Below are 22,370 nucleotides of genomic sequence, written 5' to 3'. Positions count from 1 at the left end.
CAGTTACCTAGAAAGTCTGGGTTGGATTCTCAACCTAGAAAATTCTTCCCTAAAACCACTAAGAAAGCTGGAGTATTTGGGCCTGATCATAGACACAGCCCAGAAAAGGGGTTCTTGCCTCCAGCAAAGATCAGCTCCATACAAGAGCTGGTGCGGATGGTCAGGTCAAAAAGAGATCCCTCAATTCGCCTTTGCATGAGGTTGTTAAGAAAGGTGGTAGCTTAATTCAAAGCAGTTCCCTATGCACAGTTCCATTCAAGACTGTTACAAAACAGTATCCTGTCTGCTTGGAACAAAACGATCCAAGCTTTGGACTTGTCAATGCGGCTGTCCCCAAGAGTGTCCCAAAGCCTCAGTTGATGGTTACTAACCCACAATCTGCTGAAAAGGAAATCCTTCAGACCAATTATCTGGAAAGTAGTAATGACAGATGCTAGCCTTTCAGGCTGGGGAGCAGTACTAGAGAAAATGACTGTCCAGGGACAGTGGTCAAGGACCGAAAGGGCCTTGCCCATCAACATCCTAGAGATTCGGGCAGTGTGTCTGGCTCTAAAAACCAATCCAACAATGCCCTGGCTGTGGCCTATATCAATCACCAAGGGGGCACCAAGAGTCTCTCAGCTCAGAGAGAGGTGAACCATATTCTAACTTGCGCAGAAAAGAATGTCCCATGCCCATCGGCAGTTTTTTCATTCCGGGAGTAGAGAATTGGCAGGCGGACTACTTAAGCCACCATCATCTCTTCACCTCAAAGTTTTTTTGGGATGTTTGCCAATGATGGGGGAATCCAGACTTAGATTTTATAGTGTCCAGATTCAACATGAAGTTAGCCAACTTTTTGTCCATGACAACGGATCCCTTCTCATTTTTTCAACAGATGCGCTGTTAACCCAGTGGGATCAGTTCTCACTGATCTATGCATTCCCCCCTATTCAGTTGCTGCCACAGATTCTTTGCAGGATCAAGCTGGAAATAAAGCAGGTAATTCTGGTAGCACCAACATGGCCCAGACGGTCATGGTATGCAGAAAATGTAAAGATGGCAGTGGAGGGTCCATGGCCCCTTTCACGAAGGCCAGACCTGCTCTTACAGGGGCCGATATTCCATCCTACTTTACGAATGCTAAATTTAATGGCCTGGCTATTGAAACCCACAGGTCCCTTTTTGCGATTTGACACTGCGCCGCTTTAACTGACAATTGTGCGATGTGGCTCCCAAACAAAATTGGCGTCCCTTTTTTTTCCCCACAAATAGAGATTTCTTTTGGTGGTATTTGATCACCTCTGCGGTTTTTATTTTTTGCGCTATAAACAAAAATAGAACGACAATTTTGAAAAAATTCAATATTTTTTACTTTTTGCTATAATAAATATCCCCAAAAAAGACATAAAAAATGTTTTTTCCTCAGTTTAGGCCGATACGTATTCTACATATTTTTGGTAAAAAAAATCGCAATAAGCGTTTATTGACTGGTTTGCGCAAAAGTTATAGCGTCTGCAAAATAAGGGATAGTTTTATGGAATTTTTATTAATATTTTTTTTTCCTAGTAATGGGGGTGATCAGTGATTTTTATTGTGACTGCGACATTATGGCGGACATGTCGGACAATTTTGACACATTTTTGGGACCATTGGCATTAATACAGCGATCGGGACGATTAAAAATGCACTGATTACTGTAAAAATGTTACTGGCAGTGAAGGGGTTAACCACTAGGGGGCAGTGTAGGAGTTAAGTGTGAGTGTGTGTTTTTTACTGTAGGGGGGCGTGGCTTGGCATGTGACGTCACTGACCGTCTATCCCTATAACAGGGAACAGACGATCAGTGACAGCCACACTAGGAAGCACGGGGAGAGGTTTGTTTACACTTACCTGTCCCCGTTCTTCAGCTCTGTGACCCGATCGCGGCACACCGGCGGTAATTGGGTCTGTGGGTCCCGCGGTCACGGAGCTCAGGACCGGGTCGCGAGTGCGTGATCCACGGCTGGGCTCTTAAAGGGCAACGTGCCTGTGCCCAGCTGTGCCATTCTGCCGACGTACATCGGCATGAGGCGGTCCTTAAGTTGTTAATTAGTGCAAGGAAACCAGCTTCCGGAACTATATATTATAGAGTTTGGAAGGCTTATGTTTCCTGGTGTGAATCCAAGGGTTGGCACCCTCGGAGATATATCATAGGCAGAATTCTTGCCTTTCTACAATTAGGCGTAGAGATGAAGTTGGCCATGAGTACTATTAAGGGCCAAGTCTCTGCCTCATTGATTTTATTTCAAAGACCACTTGTTACACATTCTTTAGTTTGGGTTTTTATGCAAGGGGTGATGTGGATTAATCCGCCAGTTAAATCACCCTTGAGCCCTTGGGACTTGAATTTAGTTTTGTCAGTGTTACAAAAACAGCCATTTGAACTGATACATATTCCCTTAGTTCTTTTGACAAGGAAGCTGGTATTTTTGGTTGCTATATCCTCAACAAGGAAGGTTTCGGAATTGGCTGCTCTTGTAAAGAGTCATATTTGATTATTCATGAGAACAGAGTGGTGCCAAAAGTAGTTTCAGGTTTTCACCTGAACCAAGATATTGTCCTGCCATCGTTTTTTCAAGAACCATGTTCCAGGGAAGAAAAGTCACTACTTTGTTTTGATGTGGTGAGAGCAGTGAAAATGTATTTAAAGGCAACTACTCAGATTCCTAAGACTGATGTCTTATTTATTCTGCCAGAATGTCCTAAGAAAGGACAGGCAGCATTGAAATCCACTGTCACTAAGTGGATTCGGCAAGTGATAATTCAAGCTTATGATTTAAAGGGTAAAATTCCTCCATTTCAAGTTAAGGCGCACTCTACCAGAGCGGTTAGTGCTTCTTGGGCAGTGCGTCACCAGGCCTCAATGGCTCAGATCTGCAAGGCCACAACTTGGTCTTCAGTGCATACATTCACAAAATGTTATCAATGGATGTAAGGAGGAATGAGGATATCACCTTTGTGAGCAGTGTGCTGCAGGCAGCAGTACAAGTCCTCAGGTCTGGGGGTGCCCTATGGGTTGTGTCTCCCTCCCCTCAAGTAGCATTGCTATGGGACTTCCCATTAAGTAATTACTTAAGGCTCGGTGTCTCATGATGTGCGATAAAGAAAATAGGATTTTTATAACGGCTTACCTGTAAAATCCTTTTCTTGGAGTACATCATGGGACACAGAGGTCCCTCCCCTCTTTTTATGGGGTTTAAATATATTGCTTGGCTACAAAAACTGAGGTACTCCTGGAAGGAGGAGGGGTTATATAGGGGAGTCAACTTCCTGTATTGGCTATACCAGTGTCAACACCTGAAGGTGGCCCATAACCCCTTAAGTAATTGCTTAAGGCACTGTGTCCCATGATGTACTCCAAGAAAGGGATTTTACAGGTAAGCTGCTATAAAAATCCTATTATTCTTTGTATAAGAATATACTATGCCTTATTTAAAAAGCTCACGCCAATACAATAGCACTGGTGAAAAAAAAAACAATATGCACATGAACTGGGCCTTACCAGACACCAGCCAATTGGATATGATTGTTTGGCTGCTTTGATTTGTGCATTTAATGGTTTATTCCTTTGCAGGAAGCAGGAGTGCTTGAAAGAAATGAATACAAACATATAATACTCCATGTAGATAAGGGGTTGGTCATAACTGGTACCCAATTCCCTAGAAATGCCAGACAACTTAATTAATATTTAATAAATGAGAACTTCTGCAAGCATCTAATTTTGTAGAACATATGAGCAGTAGAGCCTTTGGACCTTATCAAAATATTTGGTGGTAGAATTGTTTGATAAACTGACATAATAAGAATGGCTTGTTGTGTAGTGAATCTTAACATCATGATGGTTATGATTAACACGTGCCATTCTATTACAGAAGGAAGATCAGAACAATTTGAACATAGAGGACCTTACTCCAGAGGAGCGCAGGGTTCTGGAAAGAAAGCTAAAAAAGGAGCGCAAGAAGGAGGAAAAAAAGCTTAAGAAGGAGAAAGAAGGTCTTGATGAGGAAAAAAAAGAAGAGCCATCTAAGCCTTCTGCTGCAGATCTTGCATTGCAGTACTTGGAAAGGTGGGTAGTCCAAAAGCTGTGGATCTCAGTATTAACAGAGACAATGCCCTCTTTAGTCATAGCAAACACCTTCATCCTATAGACAGCCTTTATTCTTTCTGTGAAGTAGAAATGACAGCTGACCAGATTAATTTAAAGTAGCAAAAAAGGAAAGGTACATGCTGGCACAACTGTATACGACAGTGAAATACAAAAGTTACCCAACACACACTCCAGCTGGTAAGCACAATAAAAACCTAATTAAGCTTTTTTCACATCTTTGGTTAAAAACATGATATCTATCATACAGTACAGGACTATTCTTAGACCATGGGTTATACCCAGCTACCTTTTTTTTTTTTTAAAGATATTTTTATTAGTTTTATGACAAACAGACGAACCAAAAAAAAAAAACAATATGCTTTTCAAAAACAAAACTTGGGCAATCATAGGTATACAGCATCAAATACTAGGCTTGTGCATTGTTTAAGCATCATACATTTGTATGTAGAATACAAGCAAGGTGCCCGTTACTTAGCACTAGTAAAATTCTATATATACAGTATATAGAGTGGCATGACCTACAGGCAATCTGCAATCTATTTCTATTGTGAGTGGAGGGTCAGGAGGCTAGCCAGCCACCTGTCCCATATTTTGTGGAATGTTTTGCTTCGTTTTCAAAGTTCAAAGGTAAGTTTGTACATTGTTGATTAGCTTCAGCCATAAGGTTTTTAAAGAGGTCTGTGTTCCCTTCCATGACAACAATATAACTTTTCTAACATAAAAGTAGAGAATGCGGAGTAGCCTTTTGGCAGGCGTCGATATTTGCAGGTCACCAAAGATGCCCAGCAGACAATTCTTGGGGTGAATAATGTTAGGGAGGCCTAGGGCTGTGGAGATAAAGGAGCCCACTTCTGCCCATAGGTCCTGAACCATTGGGCATTCTCAAAAACAGTGTAGGAAGTCCACTTCTTGGCCGCAGCCGTGGAAACATTCAGCTGTGGGCAACAAACCCATCTTTTTCAACCTGCTTGGGGTGAGGTGAGATTGATGGAAAATTTTTACCTGTATAATGTGGTCTCTTGATGAAATAACTGATGTTTTGTATGTGTCACTAAACCCCGTCCAGTCCTCCTCTGCAAGGGAGATGTCCATAGAGATCCATTTTCCTGTGCCGTTTAAATCTGGGGTTAAAGTCAGTCATTAGGGAAGCGTAATAAGTAGATATACAGTGCCTTGCGAAAGTATTCGGCCCCCTTGAACTTTTCAACCTTTTGCCACATTTCAGGCTTCAAACATAAAGATATAAAATTTTTACTTTTTGTGAAGAATCACCAACAAGTGGGACACAATTGTGAAGTGGAAGGAAATGTATTGGATTTTTGAAACTTTTTTAACTAATAAAAAAATTAAAAGTGGGGCATGCAAAATTATTCGGCCCCCTTGCGTTAATACTTTGTAGAGCCACCTTTTGCTGCGATTACAGCTGCAAGTTGCTTGGGGTATGTCTCTATCAGTTTTGCACATCGAGAGACTGAAATTCTTTCCATTCTTCCTTGCAAAACAGCTCGAGCTCAGTGAGGTTGAATGGAGAGCGTTTGTGAACAGCAGTTTTCAGCTCTTTCCACAGATTCTCGATTGGATTCAGGTCTGGACTTGGCCTGGATACGTTTATTTGTGAACCATTCCTTTGTAGATTTTGCTGTATGTTTGGGATCATTGTCTTGTTGGAAGATAAATCTCCGTCCCAGTTTCAGGTCTTTTGCAGACTCCAACAGGTTTTCATCCAGAATGGTCCTGTATTTGGCTGAATCCATCTTCCCCTCCATTTTAACCATCTTCCCTGTCCCTGCTGAAGAAAAGCAGGCCCAAACCATGATGCTGCCACCACCATGTTTGACAGTGGGGATGGTGTGTTGAGGGTGATGAGCTGTGTTGCTTTTACACCAAACATATCGTTTTGCATTGTGGGCAAAAAGTTTGATATTGGTTTCATCTGACCAGAGCACCTTCTTCCACATGTTGGGTGTGTCTCCCAGGTGGCTTGTGGCAAACTTTAGACGAGACATTTTATGGATATCTTTGAGAAATGGCTTTCTTTTTGCCACTCTTCCATAAAGGCCAGATTTGTGCAGTGTACAACTGATTGTTGTCCTATGGACAGACTCTCCTACCTCAGCTGTAGTTCTCTGCAGTTCATCCAGAGTGATCATGGGCCTCTTGGCTGCATCTCTGATCAGTCTTCTCCTTGTCTGAGCTGAAAGTTTAGAGGGACGGCCAGGTCTTGGTAGATTTGCAGTGGTCTGATACTCCTTCCATTTCAAAATGATTGCTTGCACAGTGCTTCTTGGGATGTTTAAAGCTTGGGAAATCTTTTTGTATCCAAATCCGGCTTTAAACTTCTCCACAACAGTATTACGGACCTGCCTGGTGTGTTCCTTGGTCTTCATGATGCTCTCTGCGCTTTCAACAGAACCCTGAGACTATCACAGAGCAGGTGCATTTATACAGAGACTTGATTACACACAGGTGGATTCTATTTATCACCATCAGTCATTTAGGACAACATTGGATCATTCAGAGATCCTCGCTGAACTTCTGGAGTGAGTTTGCTGCACTGAAAGTAAAGGGGCCGAATAATTTTGCACGCACCACTTTTCAGTTTTTTATTTGCTAAAAAAGTTTAAAATATCCAATAGATTTCGTTCCACTTCACAATTGTGTCCCACTTGTTGGTGATTCTTCACAAAAAATTTACATTTTATATCTTTATGTTTGAAGCCTGAAATGTGGCAAAAGGTTGAAAAGTTCAAGGGGGCCGAATACTTTCGCAAGGCACTGTAAGTTTAGTAGGGTCAGGTTATCTCAGCAGTTTCTATAGTGGTGGTAGGTTAGTTAGGTCATCTAAGGAGCCGAACTGTGCTCTGATAGCATGTCTGAGCTGATAGTAAAACGGGTATGAGTGCGGCAAGTAAAAGTCAAGTCTGAGCTGATGGAAGGATTTAAAGCCTTGTGCAGTGTATAGGTGACAAAGGATTTAATCCCTTTGGAGTACCAACGTTTAGGGTCAGGTAAAGAGTAAAGTTCCTGCAAGGTGAGGTTTAACCATAGAGGGTTATTCGGGGATACCGACCATGTGTGCCGTGTTATTTTGGTGGTGATGTATTTGAACAATGAAAGGGATGTGGCTAGCATAGAGGTGCCAGGGCGAAACTTTGCCCCTATAAACAATATTGTGAAGGGTTTCCTTGGAGGACGCAATGGCCCCCTCAGTGTCAGTACATGCATTTGCTGCTACTGGGTTTGCCAGTTTTGGATATGTGCCAGTTGAGATGCTAGGTAATATAGAAAGAAGTTCTGCCAGGTGTATCAGTAACCTTAGTGTCTAAAGCGCCACTCTGAGGGATCTTCCATTCCACAGGAACGTTGTACAGATTGTGTCTATACGTTTGAAAATAGATTAGGTATTTTGCATGTGAAGTTGGCCAGGATGTATAGCAGTCTTGGTAAATAGATCATTTTGAGTGTATTTGCCCTCCCCATGAGATCCAAGGGCAGGTCCATCCACTGTTTAGTTTGCTCCTTTAAGCGAGTTTGTAGTGGGTCTAAGTTATTGACAATGTAAGTGGACAGAGGTGTCTGCACAAGTGTGTCTTGCCTACAGTCAAGCATGGTGATGGGAGTGTCATGATCTGGGGCTGCATGAGTGCTGCTGGCACTGGGAAGCTACAGTTCATTGAGGGAACCAACATGTACTGTGACATACTGAAGCAGAGCATGATCCCCTACGTTCGGAGACTGGGCCGCAGGACAGTATTCCAACATAACGATCCCAAACACACCTGCAAGATGACCACTACCTTCCTAAAGAAGCTGAAGGTAAATGTGATAAACTAGCCAAGCATGTCTCCAGACCTAAACCCTATTGAGTGTCTGTGGGGCATCCTCAAAGGGAAGGTCTCTAACATCCACATGCTCCGTGATGTCGTCATGGAGGAGCGGAAGAGGACTCCAGTGGCAACCTGTGATGTTCTAGTGAGCTCAATGCCCAAGGAGATTAAGGCAGTGCTGGAAAATGTTGGCCACACAAAATATTGACACTTTGGGCCCAATTTGGACATTTTCCCTTAAGGGTGTACTCACTTTTGTTGCCAGAAGTTTATACATTAATGGCTGTGAGTTGAGTTATTTTGAGGGGGACAGCAAATGTACACTGTTATACAAGCTGTACACTCACTATTTTACATTGTAGCAAAGTGTAATTTCTTCAGTGTTGTCACATGAAAAGATATAATAAAATATTTACAAAAATTAGTGGTGTACTCACTTTTGTGAGATATTATAAATATTGGGAAGATAGGCTTCTGGTGGGTTGCTGTACCTTCAAGGAATCCCTGAATGAACTCTTATTTATTTATTGAGGATGCATATATAGCGCCATCAATTTACACAGCCTTTTACATATTTATTATACATTCACATCAGTCCCTGCCCTCAAAGAGCTTACAATCCAAGGTTCCTAATTCACATTTATATTAGGGCCAATTTAGACAGGTGCCAATTATCCTACAGCATGTCTTTGGAGTGTGGGATGAAATCAAAGTACACAGAGGAAACCCACACAGGCACAGAGAGAATATTTTCTGCTCTGGATCAGACAGTCTCCTTAACCTTTCCAGCTACCACCCAACTCCTCCTAGCTGGGAACACAGTACAGCTATCCCCTTTCTAAAGCGCCTCTAAGAAGATTAAGCAGGCCAGCCTGCACCCATTTGTGGGTATCCCACTAAGACTAGGTTCGTAATAAAGCATTGCAATTTGGACAAGTTTTTTAGTGCAATTTCAAGGATCACATCCAGTGTGACTCAATGCGAGTCAGCTGCAATTCCAACGTGTTTTGTATCAGATTTGGATGCAGCTGCAATTTGTATTTATTGCCTGGAGTGTGTGTGTCTCTCTCTCCCCCCCTTTATCTTTTCTTTCCTCTCTCCCTCCCTCCCTCCCTCCACAAACACAGCACAGACATGTACAAATTGCACTGGAATAGCATTGTCTTTGAAAAGAGATGCGTTTTGCATGCTGTCTCCGTTCAACTATATGAACCTCAAAACTGCACCGCTCCAAACACGCACAGGACCTCTTTAAATATTGCATTGCATCTGGACTGCATATACTATATGTGAACACCCTCCATAGAAAATCATGTTATTTCATATGTCATGTGATTCTATGAGTTCTTGAACATATCCAAAATTGCATCAGTGTGAACTGCTTAGCATGCATGTAGTGCTTAGCAGTGGGTTTTGTTTCATTAATTGCTACTCTTGGCAACTTATTTGACACAAAAAAAGAGCAGGTAAAGTCATCATGCAATTTCAGATGACTCCCCCAAGTAGACCTTCATCTCTGTGTAAGTTTATTAGCACACAGACTCACTTTGTGGCACCTGAAGATCTTTTTTCAAACTACCTGTTTTTGCAAATACATCTGTGCCCTTATTGGAGCCTTCAGGTGCGCCTGCAGCTATCTATCCTACTGTTGAGACCTTTTGCTTTGTAATGGATGATTTTGACACTCTTACCAGCATGGTTGCAGGAAGTGGCCCCTTGTTGGAATTCAGGGGCAGAGAGGACCAGATCTGCATGGCTACAACCAGAAAACTGGGACCAGACTGTACATGCTCTAAGTAGGTTTTATTTACAGTGAAACAAAAACCATCCAAAGAACAGCATGCAGCAAACATAAAAGTAATGTAAATAGGCACTCCAGTGACAGAATACCTGACTAATAAACCTAACAACTAACTGTATGTAAAATATAGAACAACAGGAGGATACAGGGTACAATGTACAGGGCAGGAAAAAAGATCAGGATTATTGGCAACAAGGTATTGGCAGTAGCAAAACACTGAAGGAAGAGGCACTAAAAGGGGAGGGCCTAAGCATCAGGTGGAGACTGATTATGTGAGACTGCTGGTGGACACTGGAACTGCAATCTTTTGCTCTGGAAAGTACAGTGCAACCAGCAGGTGATTTAGATCCTGACAACTCCCCCCTCCCCCCCAAAGGGGTTGTAAAGTCAGAAGGTTTTTATATCAATTTTATTAATGCATTCTATGCATTAAGACAAGGCTTCTGTGCAGCAGCCGCCCCAGCACCCCCTAATAACTTACCTGAACCCCATCTTGTCCAGTGATGTCCACGAGTGTCTCGGCCTTCTGAGACTTTCCCTCCTGATTGGCTTAGACAATAAAAGTCAGTTAGCCAATGTTTAGAAAGAGGGGGCGGGGTCAAACTGCAACTCTGTGTCTGATTGGACACACGGAACTGCAGCTCAGCTTGGGTGCCCCCAAAGCAAGCTGCTTGCTGTGGGGGGCAATCAACAGGAGAAAGGGGCCAGGCGCACAGAGATAACTGAGAAGAGGAGGATCTGGGCTGCTCTTTGCAAAACCACTCTAACAGAGCAGGTAAGTATGACATGTTTGTTATTTTTATTTAAAAAAAAAAGTCTTTACAATCACTTTAAGGAGCAGGCTTCCAGATGCTCCACCATGCCCCACCACCAGGGCCCAGAAGCTAACTGGGTATTCCACCAACAGAGTCCAGCCGGGCAGCAGCCTAGGAATCGGCATAGTCCAGCTGAGCTGTGTCCTGGGAACCAGCATGATCCAGATGAGCAGAAGCCCGGGAACCATATAGTCATGCTGAGCTGCAGCCTGGGAACCAGCATAGTCCAGCTGGGCAATGGCTCAGGAACCAGCAAAATCTGGCTGAGCAACGGCCTGGGAACCAGCAAAGTCCAGATGGGCAACAGCCCTGGAACCAGCAAAGCCTGGCTGGGCAGCAGCCCTGGAACCAGCAAAGCCTGGCTGGGCAGCAGCCCTGGAACCAGCAAAGCCTGGCTGGGCAACGGCCAGGAAACTGGTAAAGCTTGGCTGGGCAACGGCCAGGAAATCGGCAAAGCCTGGCTGGGCAACGGCCAGGGACCCGGCAAAGCCTGGCTAGGCAACGGCCAAGGACCCGGCAAAGCCTGGCTGGGCAAGGGCCAGGGACCCGGCAAAGCCTGGCTGGGCAACGGCCAGGGACCTGGCAAAGCCTGGCTGGGCAACGGCCAGGGACCCGGCAAAGCCTGGCTGGGCAACGGCCAGGGACCCGGCAAAGCCTGGCTGGGCAACGGCCAGGGACCCGGCAAAGCCTGGCTGGGCAACGGCCAGGGACCCGGCAAAGCCTGGCTGGGCAACGGCCAGGGACCCGGCAAAGCCTGGCTGGGCAACGGCCAGGGACCCGGCAAAGCCTTGCTGGGCAACAGCCAGGGAACTGGCAAAGCCTTGCTGTGCAATGGCCAGGAAACCAGCACCAGCTGACAAGCTGGCAGCGGATCATCACAGACCAACTTAGTAGCAGACAGCGAACCACTAGAGGCTGTTTTTAGACTATGAAGTCGGAGATATTACAGTGCTTTGAAATAGTATTCATACCCCTTGAATTTTCCACATTTTTTCATGTTACAACCAAAAATGTTAATGTATTTTATTGGGATTTTATGTGATTGCAATTACAGCTGCAAGGCTTTTTGGGTATGTCTCTACCGGCTTTGCACATCTAGAGAGTACATTTTCTGACCATTCTGCTTTGCAAAATACCTCAAATTCTTTCAGATTGGATGGAGAGCATCTGAACAGCTATTTTCAAGTCTTGCCACAGATTCTCAATTGGATTTAGGTCTGAACTTCGACTGGGCCATTCTAACACATGAGTATGCTTTGATCTAAACCATTCCATTATAGATCTGGCTGTATGTTTAGGGTCATTGTACTGCTTTAAGGTGAACCTCCACCCCAGTCTCAAGTCTTTTGCAGTCTTTGTACAGTTACACACTGTACAATTTTCTTTAGATTTTTTTCCTTTAGATTTACCAAAACCATATAATATGAGGTCAAACATAAACACTTTAAATTTGTATGCAATCAGACAGGCCCTTGCACTACATGGTTTTGGTAAATTTAAAGGAAATCAAACAACAAAAGTTGTATCGTGCGTATCCAGCTTTACAGGTTTTTTTCTAAGATTGCCCTGTATTTGGCACCATCCATCGTCCCATCAACTCTGACCAGCTTCCCTGTTGAAGAAAAGAATCCCCACAACATGCTGCGGCCACCACCATGTTTCACGGTGGGGATGGTGTGTTTGCTCTCATTTGACCAGAGCACCTTCTTCCACATGTTTTCTGTGTCCCCCACATGTTTTCTGTGTCCCCCACATGGCTTCTCATAAACTGCAAACAGGACTTCTTATGACTTTCTTTCAACAATGGCTTTCTTCTTGCCACTCTTCCATAAAGGTCAGATTTGTGGAGTGCACGACTAATAGTTGTCCTGTTGACAGATTCTCCCACCTGAGCTGTGGATCTCTGCAAATCCTTGACATGGACCTCTTGGCTGCTTCTCTGATTAATGCTGTCCTTGCCCAGACTGTCAGTTTAGGTGGACGGCCATGTCTTGGTAGGTTTGCAGTTGTTGCCATACTTGCTCCATTTTTGGATGAATTGAACATTGCTTTGTGAGATGTGCAAAGCTTAGGATATTATTTTATAACCTAACCCTGCTTTAAACTTCTCCAAATCTTTATCCCTGACCTGTCTGATGTGTTCCTTGTCCTTCATGATGCTGTTTGTTTACTAAGGTTCTGTAACAAACCTCTGAACACAACAGCTGTATTTATACTGAGATGAAATTACACACAGGTGGACTCTATTTACTAATTAGGTGACCTGAAGGCAATTGGTCTCACTAGATTTTAGTTAGAGGTAACCGAGTAAATTGGGCTAAAAAACAAATGCACCCCGCACTTCTACTATTTGTAAAAAAAAAAGAAAACCATTTATCATTTTCCTTCCACTTCACAATTATGTGCCAATTTGTGTTGGTCTATCACATAAAATCCCAATACAATTTTCGTTTTTGGTTGGTAGATGACAAAATGTGGAAAATTTAAGGGGTGTAAATACTTTTTCAAGACACTGTAGCTTCCCCTTCTTCCAGCATGGTGGTTGCTCTGGGCCCTTGTAAACCCACAACTGAAAGGTTTTGTTTCTTATCATCACGTTTGATGATTTTGTTTAAAGAATTTTAGCAGCCTGGCATCTCCTTTTCCCTTACTAAATGTCCAGTAACAGTATTTCATACAAATTCTGTTTTCATTATGGCATTTTCTGTATCACTGGTCAAATACTTTAATACAGAAGTTACCAAAAACACTAAATTTTAGATGTACTCCAATGCAGACCATCCACCTATAAATGAAATAGCCTTTCTAGAGTAACTGGGTCTTTAAGACGTTAAACTGAATCAACCAGGAGATAAAATAATCTGTTTTGGTTTTAGCAAATAAAAGAAGACTTTGATTGGTTGTCCTGATTAGTGATGGACGAACTTCCGACGGGACGTTTCGCGAAAGCGAAATGCGAACGGACCCAAACGTTCGCGAAACCGAACGTTCGCCGCGGGCCCCATTGACTTCAATGGGAGGCGAACTTTGCAAACCTTCATGTCGAATTTGCGGCCACGTGGTAATTATTAGGGGGTAAAACGTAGTCCCACCATCTGGACAATGACATAATACATGTATGAGGTGAATTTGGGATCGATAACTACAAGCATTTTTATTTTATTTGGGAAATTGTTCTAACAATTCAGGACTATGGAGCTAATGAAGGCAATGGAGGAGAGGGAAGGTCAGGGACCAGGGTAGGCAAAGAAGAGGGTGCAGGAGATGATCACCAGCAGCGTGACATACCGGAATGACACATGCACCGTGATAGAGGCATCTGACAGCAGCACCGTAATACAGAGCACTGACAGCAGCACCGTGACATACAGCGCTGACAGCAGCACCGTGACATACAGCGCTGACAGCAGCACCGTGACATACAGCGCTGACAGCAGCACCGTGACATACAGCGCTGACAGCAGCACCGTGACATACAGCGCTGACAGCAGCACCGTGACATACAGCGCTGACAGCAGCACCGTGACATACAGCGCTGACAGCAGCACCGTGACATACAGCGCTGACAGCAGCACCGTGACATACAGCGCTGACAGCAGCACCGTGACATACAGCGCTGACAGCAGCACCGTGACATACAGCGCTGACAGCAGCACCGTGACATACAGCGCTGACAGCAGCACCGTGACATACAGCACTGACAGCAGCACCGTAAGCAGCCCCAGGAGGAAGTCAGCACAGCACAGGGATGGTGTGATCCCCTCATAATAAGAACCCCCAGGAGGAAGTCAGCACAGCACAGGGATAGTGTGATCCCTTCATAATAAGAACCCCCAGGAGGAAGTCAGCACAGCACAGGGATATCATAAGCAGCCCCAGTAGAAATATGACACCGCTCAACCTCTTCAAAGAGGAGGGTAGGGGCATATAGTACGGTGTGCTTTTTTGGGTCAAGGAAGTGAGCCAAATGAATTAAGAAGGTCTGTGTGCTTGATTAAAAAAATAGTTTATAGACATATACATGGTCTACTGGTCACATGTGTTGAATTCCTCCGAGATCCATGCCTCATTCATTTTTAGAAATGTGAGGTAGTTAACACTGTGGTGAGCTAGGCGAGTACGCTTATCGGTCACAATCCCCCCTGCTGCGCTGAACGTCCTTTCGGACAGGACACTGGATGAGGGGCAAGCCAACAGTTCGATTGCAAATTGGGCAAGCTCTGGCCAGAGGTCAAGCCTGCCCACCCAGTAGTCTAGGGGTTCATCACTCCTCAGAGCGTCCACATCGGCCGTTAACCCAATGTAGTCGGACACCTGACGGTCTAGGCGTTCCCTGATGCTGGATCCGGATGACACCTGTCGATGGGTCGGCTGAAAGAATGACCTCATATCCGAAGTCACCAACACATCTTCAAACCGGCCTCTTCTTGCAGGCGCTGTTGGATTGGTACCCGCAAATCCTTCTCTGGGAGTGGGAATTGCTCCTCTGCCAGCGCACGCAAAAGCAGAATGCAGCATTTCTCGAAGCAAGGCCTGGAAGTGCTGCATTCTGACAGCCCTCTGCGACGGCGGTAACATTTCCGCCATTTTGTGTTTGTACCGGGGGTCTAAGTACGTTGCCACCCAGTACTGGTCCTTGACCCTCATGCTTTTTATACGGGGGTCCCTATTAAAACACTGGAGCATGAAGGCCCCCATTTGCACTAAAGTGGAAGCGGTGTGGTGGCCTGGCTCCTGCTCATCATCCAGGATAATGTCGTCCTCTTCATTCTCCTCTCCCCATCCTCGCACAACAGGGATCCCAGAAAGGTTTAAAGCATGCTCTTCTTGCTCCTGCTCATCCGCCCCGGCACCATCCTCCTCTGACTCCTCATCAGACTCCTGTTGTTGACTTGTCTCAGATAGAGTAGCCCCCCCTGGGAATTCATCCAGCATTGCGACTTCCTCATCTTCCCGCTCCTGCTCCTCCACAGCCTGATCAATGACACGACGCAATGCACGCTCCAGAAAGAAGGCATAAGGTACCATGTCACTGATGGCGCCATGGCTGCGACTGACCAGTTTGGTGATCTCCTCAAATGGCCGCAGAAGTCTGCATGTGTCGCGCATGAGCAGCCACTGGCGCGGTGAAAAAAAACCCAGCTCCCCAGAACCGTTTCTTTCGCAGAGTTCATACAGGTAGACGTTAACTGCACGTTTCTGCTGGAGCAGCCTATCAAGCATATAGAAGGTTGAGTTCCATCGCGTCGGGCAATCGCAAATAAGACGTCTGACCGGCAGATGGTGTCGCCGCTGAATGTCAGCAAGGCGAGCCATGGCCGTGTAAGATCTTCTGAAATGGGCCGAGATTTTCCTTGCCTGCCGCAAGATGTCCTGGACCCCAGGGTATTTGACAAGGAATCGCTGCACGACCAAGTTTAAGACGTGTGCCATGCACGGCACGTGCGTGATTTTGCCCTGTTTCAATGCGCTAAGCAGATTGGCACCGTTGTCACACACCACTTTACCAACTGTCAAATTGAGCGGTGTTAGCCACTCATCTGCCTGTGAACGCAAAGCTGAAAGGAGTGCCGGGCCAGTGTGGCTCTTTGCTTCCAGGCACAACAGACGCAGCACGGCATGGCAACGTCTCACCTGGCATGTGGAATAGGTTCTGGGGAGCTTGGGCGGTGCAGTGGAAGAGACGCTAGCAGCGGAAAAGGAGGAGGCAGCTGAGGAGGAGAGGGAGGAGGATGGAGTAGGAGGAGGAGAAGAAGAGTCAGGCCTGCATGCAATCCGTGGCGGTAAAACCAAATCTACACGGGTGCCACGGGTTACATGCTTGACGGCCGTCAGAAGGTTCACCCAGTGGGCAGTAAAACTGATATACCTTCCCTGCCCGTGTTTGCTAGACCACGTGTCTGTGGTCAGATGTATCTTGGCACCGACACTGTGTGCCAGAGATACATTCACTTGCCGCTGAACATGGCCATATAGCTCTGGGATGCCCTTCTCTGAGAAATACTTCCTTCCTGGGACCTTCCATTGTGGTGTTCCAATGGCCACAAATTTGCGAAAGGCCTCCGAGTCCACCAGTTTATATGGCAGTAGTTGGCGGGCTATGAGTTCTGACAAGCCAGCCGCCAACCGTTGGGCAAGAGGGTTATCCGGCGTCATCATTTTTTTACGCTCAAACATTAGGCCCACGGAAGCCTGCCTTTTTGCAGAAAAATGTGAGCTTGGCGTGATGGAAGGTGGAGTGGAGGACAATTGTGAGGAGAGAGGAGAAGGAGAAGTAGAAGACGAGGCTGGACGGTGAGAGCCTGCAGTGTGGCTTTGTGTGTTCCGTTGCTCCCACTGGGCTCGGTGATGGCTGCTCATGTGCCTTCTTAAGGCGGTCGTCCCTAGGTGAGTATTGGGCTTACCGCGACTAACGCGTTGACTGCAAAGATTGCAGATGGCAACGCTATTGTCAGCAGCGGACACGTTAAAAAAAGCCCACACTGCGGAGCCATGTGCCGGTGTCCTGGGAGCGCCAGATGTGACCGTACATGGTCGATGACTCGCTCCTGATACATTTGCAGTCTGCTTTGTCCCTGCTGTGCAATGTAAGTCATTGCTGCTTCTCCTCCCTATCTGCTGGTCCATATCTCCCTCTGAACTCCCCTCCTCTTCCTCTCTTGTGGGCACCCACGTGACATCACTAGACACGTCATCATCAACGTCACCTTCCCCACCGCTATAAGTAGAGATCTCGGAGTAGGCAGCAACACCGGGGACCAACCTCCTCCTTGGGCTGATCTGGGTACTGGCGTCAGACTGCTGAGTAGCGCTTGTTGCTACCTCCTCTTCCTGATCCAATACCAAGAGTGGCTGCGCATCAGAAATGTCCTCTTGATATGGATCGGAAAATAATTCCAGTGACTCAAGCGGAAGGTATGTGGTGGTGGTGGTGGTGGTCGTGTTGTTGGTGGTAGTGTCTTTGGGGGTGCACATAGCAGAGAGTGAAGAAGAGGGTGCAGATCGAGAGGATGAGGAGGGTGCAGAAGAGTAAGGCTGAGCGAGCCACTCAACCAAGTCTGGTGCATCCTTTAAAGTAATTGAACGCACCTTCTGCAACTTCCCACTTTGGCTCAAGCCTGTTGCTCCTGCCCTACCCCTACCACCCCTGCGGAAGGGCCTGCCTCTTCCTCTGCCTGTCATTTTTTAAATGACCCTGTGACAAAACTCTTAGTCCCTATACCGATGAAGGACTGCTGCAGTATAGGGCAGCGGTCAGCAGTGGTGCACGTCAACCCTATCTATTGTGGACCGATAGCGGTCCTTACAGAACAGCAGACTGTACCGCACTCAAGCCTATGTACCGTAGCACCCTATACCAAGTTACCAGTCCTTATAAGAACTTTTGTGGACCAAGCAGGTTGTGTATTAGTGTTTAGCAGACTGTACGTCAGTCCCTATACCGCTGAAGGACTGCTGCAGTATAGGGCAGCGGTCAGCAGTGGTGCACGTCAACCCTATCTATTGTGGACCGATAGCGGTCCTTACAGAACAGCAGACTGTACCGCACTCAAGCCTATGTACCGTAGCACCCTATACCAAGTTACCAGTCCTTATAAGAACTTTTGTGGAACAAGCAGGTTGTGTGTTAGTGATTAGCAGACTGTACGTCAGTCCCTATACCGCTGAAGGACTGCTGCAGTATAGGTGAGCGGTCAGCAGTGGTGCACGTCAACCCTATCTATTGTGGACCGATAGCGGTCCTTACAGAACAGCAGACTGTACCGCACTCAAGCCTATGTACCGTAGCACCCTATACCAAGTTACCAGTCCTTATAAGAACTTTTGTGGACCAAGCAGGTTGTGTATTAGTGTTTAGCAGACTGTACGTCAGTCCCTATACCGCTGAAGGACTGCTGCAGTATAGGTGAGCGGTCAGCAGTGGTGCACGTCAACCCTATCTATTGTGGACCGATAGCGGTCCTTACAGAACAGCAGACTGTACCGCACTCAAGCCTATGTACCGTAGCACCCTATACCAAGTTACCAGTCCTTATAAGAACTTTTGTGGACCAAGCAGGTTGTGTATTAGTGTTTAGCAGACTGTACGTCAGTCCCTATACCGCTGAAGGACTGCTGCAGTATAGGGCAGCGGTCAGCAGTGGTGCACGTCAACCCTATCTATTGTGGACCGATAGCGGTCCTTACAGAACAGCAGACTGTACCGCACTCAAGCCTATGTACCGTAGCACCCTATACCAAGTTACCAGTCCTTATAAGAACTTTTGTGGAACAAGCAGGTTGTGTGTTAGTGATTAGCAGACTGTACGTCAGTCCCTATACCGCTGAAGGACTGCTGCAGTATAGGTGAGCGGTCAGCAGTGGTGCACGTCAACCCTATCTATTGTGGACCGATAGCGGTCCTTACAGAACAGCAGACTGTACCGCACTCAAGCCTATGTACCGTAGCACCCTATACCAAGTTACCAGTCCTTATAAGAACTTTTGTGGACCAAGCAGGTTGTGTATTAGTGTTTAGCAGACTGTACGTCAGTCCCTATACCGCTGAAGGACTGCTGCAGTATAGGGCAGCGGTCAGCAGTGGTGCACGTCAACCCTATCTATTGTGGACCGATAGCGGTCCTTACAGAACAGCAGACTGTACCGCACTCAAGCCTATGTACCGTAGCACCCTATACCAAGTTACCAGTCCTTATAAGAACTTTTGTGGAACAAGCAGGTTGTGTATTAGTGTTTAGCAGACTGTACGTCAGTCCCTATACCGCTGAAGGACTGCTGCAGTATAGGGCAGCGGTCAGCAGTGGTGCACGTCAACCCTATCTATTGTGGACCGATAGCGGTCCTTACAGAACAGCAGACTGTACCGCACTCAAGCCTATGTACCGTAGCACCCTATACCAAGTTACCAGTCCTTATAAGAACTTTTGTGGAACAAGCAGGTTGTGTGTTAGTGATTAGCAGACTGTACGTCAGTCCCTATACCGCTGAAGGACTGCTGCAGTATAGGTGAGCGGTCAGCAGTGGTGCACGTCAACCCTATCTATTGTGGACCTATAGCGGTCCTTACAGAACAGCAGACTGTACCGCACTCAAGCCTATGTACCGTAGCACCCTATACCAAGTTACCAGTCCTTATAAGAACTTTTGTGGACCAAGCAGGTTGTGTATTAGTGTTTAGCAGACTGTACGTCAGTCCCTATACCGCTGAAGGACTGCTGCAGTATAGGTGAGCGGTCAGCAGTGGTGCACATCAACCCTATCTATTGTGGACCGATAGCGGTCCTTACAGAACAGCAGACTGTACCGCACTCAAGCCTATGTACCGTAGCACCCTATACCAAGTTACCAGTCCTTAGAAGAACTTTTGTGGACCAAGCAGGTTGTGTATTAGTGTTTAGCAGACTGTACGTCAGTCCCTATACCGCTGAAGGACTGCTGCAGTATAGGGCAGCGGTCAGCAGTGGTGCACGTCAACCCTATCTATTGTGGACCGATAGCGGTCCTTACAGAACAGCAGACTGTACCGCACTCAAGCCTATGTACCGTAGCACCCTATACCAAGTTACCAGTCCTTATAAGAACTTTTGTGGAACAAGCAGGTTGTGTGTTAGTGATTAGCAGACTGTACGTCAGTCCCTATACCGCTGAAGGACTGCTGCAGTATAGGTGAGCGGTCAGCAGTGGTGCACGTCAACCCTATCTATTGTGGACCGATAGCGGTCCTTACAGAACAGCAGACTGTACCGCACTCAAGCCTATGTACCGTAGCACCCTATACCAAGTTACCAGTCCTTATAAGAACTTTTGTGGACCAAGCAGGTTGTGTATTAGTGTTTAGCAGACTGTACGTCAGTCCCTATACCGCTGAAGGACTGCTGCAGTATAGGTGAGCGGTCAGCAGTGGTGCACGTCAACCCTATCTATTGTGGACCGATAGCGGTCCTTACAGAACAGCAGACTGTACCGCACTCAAGCCTATGTACCGTAGCACCCTATACCAAGTTACCAGTCCTTATAAGAACTTTTGTGGACCAAGCAGGTTGTGTATTAGTGTTTAGCAGACTGTACGTCAGTCCCTATACCGCTGAAGGACTGCTGCAGTATAGGGCAGCGGTCAGCAGTGGTGCACGTCAACCCTATCTATTGTGGACCGATAGCGGTCCTTACAGAACAGCAGACTGTACCGCACTCAAGCCTATGTACCGTAGCACCCTATACCAAGTTACCAGTCCTTATAAGAACTTTTGTGGAACAAGCAGGTTGTGTGTTAGTGATTAGCAGACTGTACGTCAGTCCCTATACCGCTGAAGGACTGCTGCAGTATAGGTGAGCGGTCAGCAGTGGTGCACGTCAACCCTATCTATTGTGGACCGATAGCGGTCCTTACAGAACAGCAGACTGTACCGCACTCAAGCCTATGTACCGTAGCACCCTATACCAAGTTACCAGTCCTTATAAGAACTTTTGTGGACCAAGCAGGTTGTGTATTAGTGTTTAGCAGACTGTACGTCAGTCCCTATACCGCTGAAGGACTGCTGCAGTATAGGGCAGCGGTCAGCAGTGGTGCACGTCAACCCTATCTATTGTGGACCGATAGCGGTCCTTACAGAACAGCAGACTGTACCGCACTCAAGCCTATGTACCGTAGCACCCTATACCAAGTTACCAGTCCTTATAAGAACTTTTGTGGAACAAGCAGGTTGTGTATTAGTGTTTAGCAGACTGTACGTCAGTCCCTATACCGCTGAAGGACTGCTGCAGTATAGGGCAGCGGTCAGCAGTGGTGCACGTCAACCCTATCTATTGTGGACCGATAGCGGTCCTTACAGAACAGCAGACTGTACCGCACTCAAGCCTATGTACCGTAGCACCCTATACCAAGTTACCAGTCCTTATAAGAACTTTTGTGGAACAAGCAGGTTGTGTGTTAGTGATTAGCAGACTGTACGTCAGTCCCTATACCGCTGAAGGACTGCTGCAGTATAGGTGAGCGGTCAGCAGTGGTGCACGTCAACCCTATCTATTGTGGACCTATAGCGGTCCTTACAGAACAGCAGACTGTACCGCACTCAAGCCTATGTACCGTAGCACCCTATACCAAGTTACCAGTCCTTATAAGAACTTTTGTGGACCAAGCAGGTTGTGTATTAGTGTTTAGCAGACTGTACGTCAGTCCCTATACCGCTGAAGGACTGCTGCAGTATAGGTGAGCGGTCAGCAGTGGTGCACGTCAACCCTATCTATTGTGGACCGATAGCGGTCCTTACAGAACAGCAGACTGTACCGCACTCAAGCCTATGTACCGTAGCACCCTATACCAAGTTACCAGTCCTTAGAAGAACTTTTGTGGACCAAGCAGGTTGTGTATTAGTGTTTAGCAGACTGTACGTCAGTCCCTATACCGCTGAAGGACTGCTGCAGTATAGGGCAGCGGTCAGCAGTGGTGCACGTCAACCCTATCTATTGTGGACCGATAGCGGTCCTTACAGAACAGCAGACTGTACCGCACTCAAGCCTATGTACCGTAGCACCCTATACCAAGTTACCAGTCCTTATAAGAACTTTTGTGGAACAAGCAGGTTGTGTGTTAGTGATTAGCAGACTGTACGTCAGTCCCTATACCACTGAAGGACTGCTGCAGTATAGGTGAGCGGTCAGCAGTGGTGCACGTCAACCCTATCTATTGTGGACCGATAGCGGTCCTTACAGAACAGCAGACTGTACCGCACTCAAGCCTATGTACCGTAGCACCCTATACCAAGTTACCAGTCCTTATAAGAACTTTTGTGGACCAAGCA

At 46.4% G+C, this 22,370-nt stretch overlaps 1 protein-coding gene across 1 annotated transcript in view; it reads left to right on the top strand.

The window, feature by feature from the left end:
• CHLSN (cholesin) overlaps positions 1–22,370 on the top strand; it is a 573,216-nt gene that overhangs the window by 461,321 nt on the left and 89,525 nt on the right. Inside the window, exon 4 of the mRNA XM_077449085.1 lies at positions 3,894–4,087. Coding sequence (XP_077305211.1) covers positions 3,894–4,087 — 194 coding nt within the window. The remainder of the gene's footprint in view (positions 1–3,893; positions 4,088–22,370) is intronic.

The sequence above is a fragment of the Lithobates pipiens genome, unplaced genomic scaffold (genome assembly GCF_037356315.1).
Source record: "Lithobates pipiens isolate NorthernLeopardFrog02 unplaced genomic scaffold, aLitPip1_a1.2 Scaffold_22, whole genome shotgun sequence".
In the NCBI taxonomy this organism is placed as follows: Eukaryota; Metazoa; Chordata; class Amphibia; order Anura; family Ranidae; genus Lithobates; species Lithobates pipiens.
Note: the sequence above shows the minus strand (reverse complement) of the source record. Positions and strands in the feature narration are given on the sequence as shown.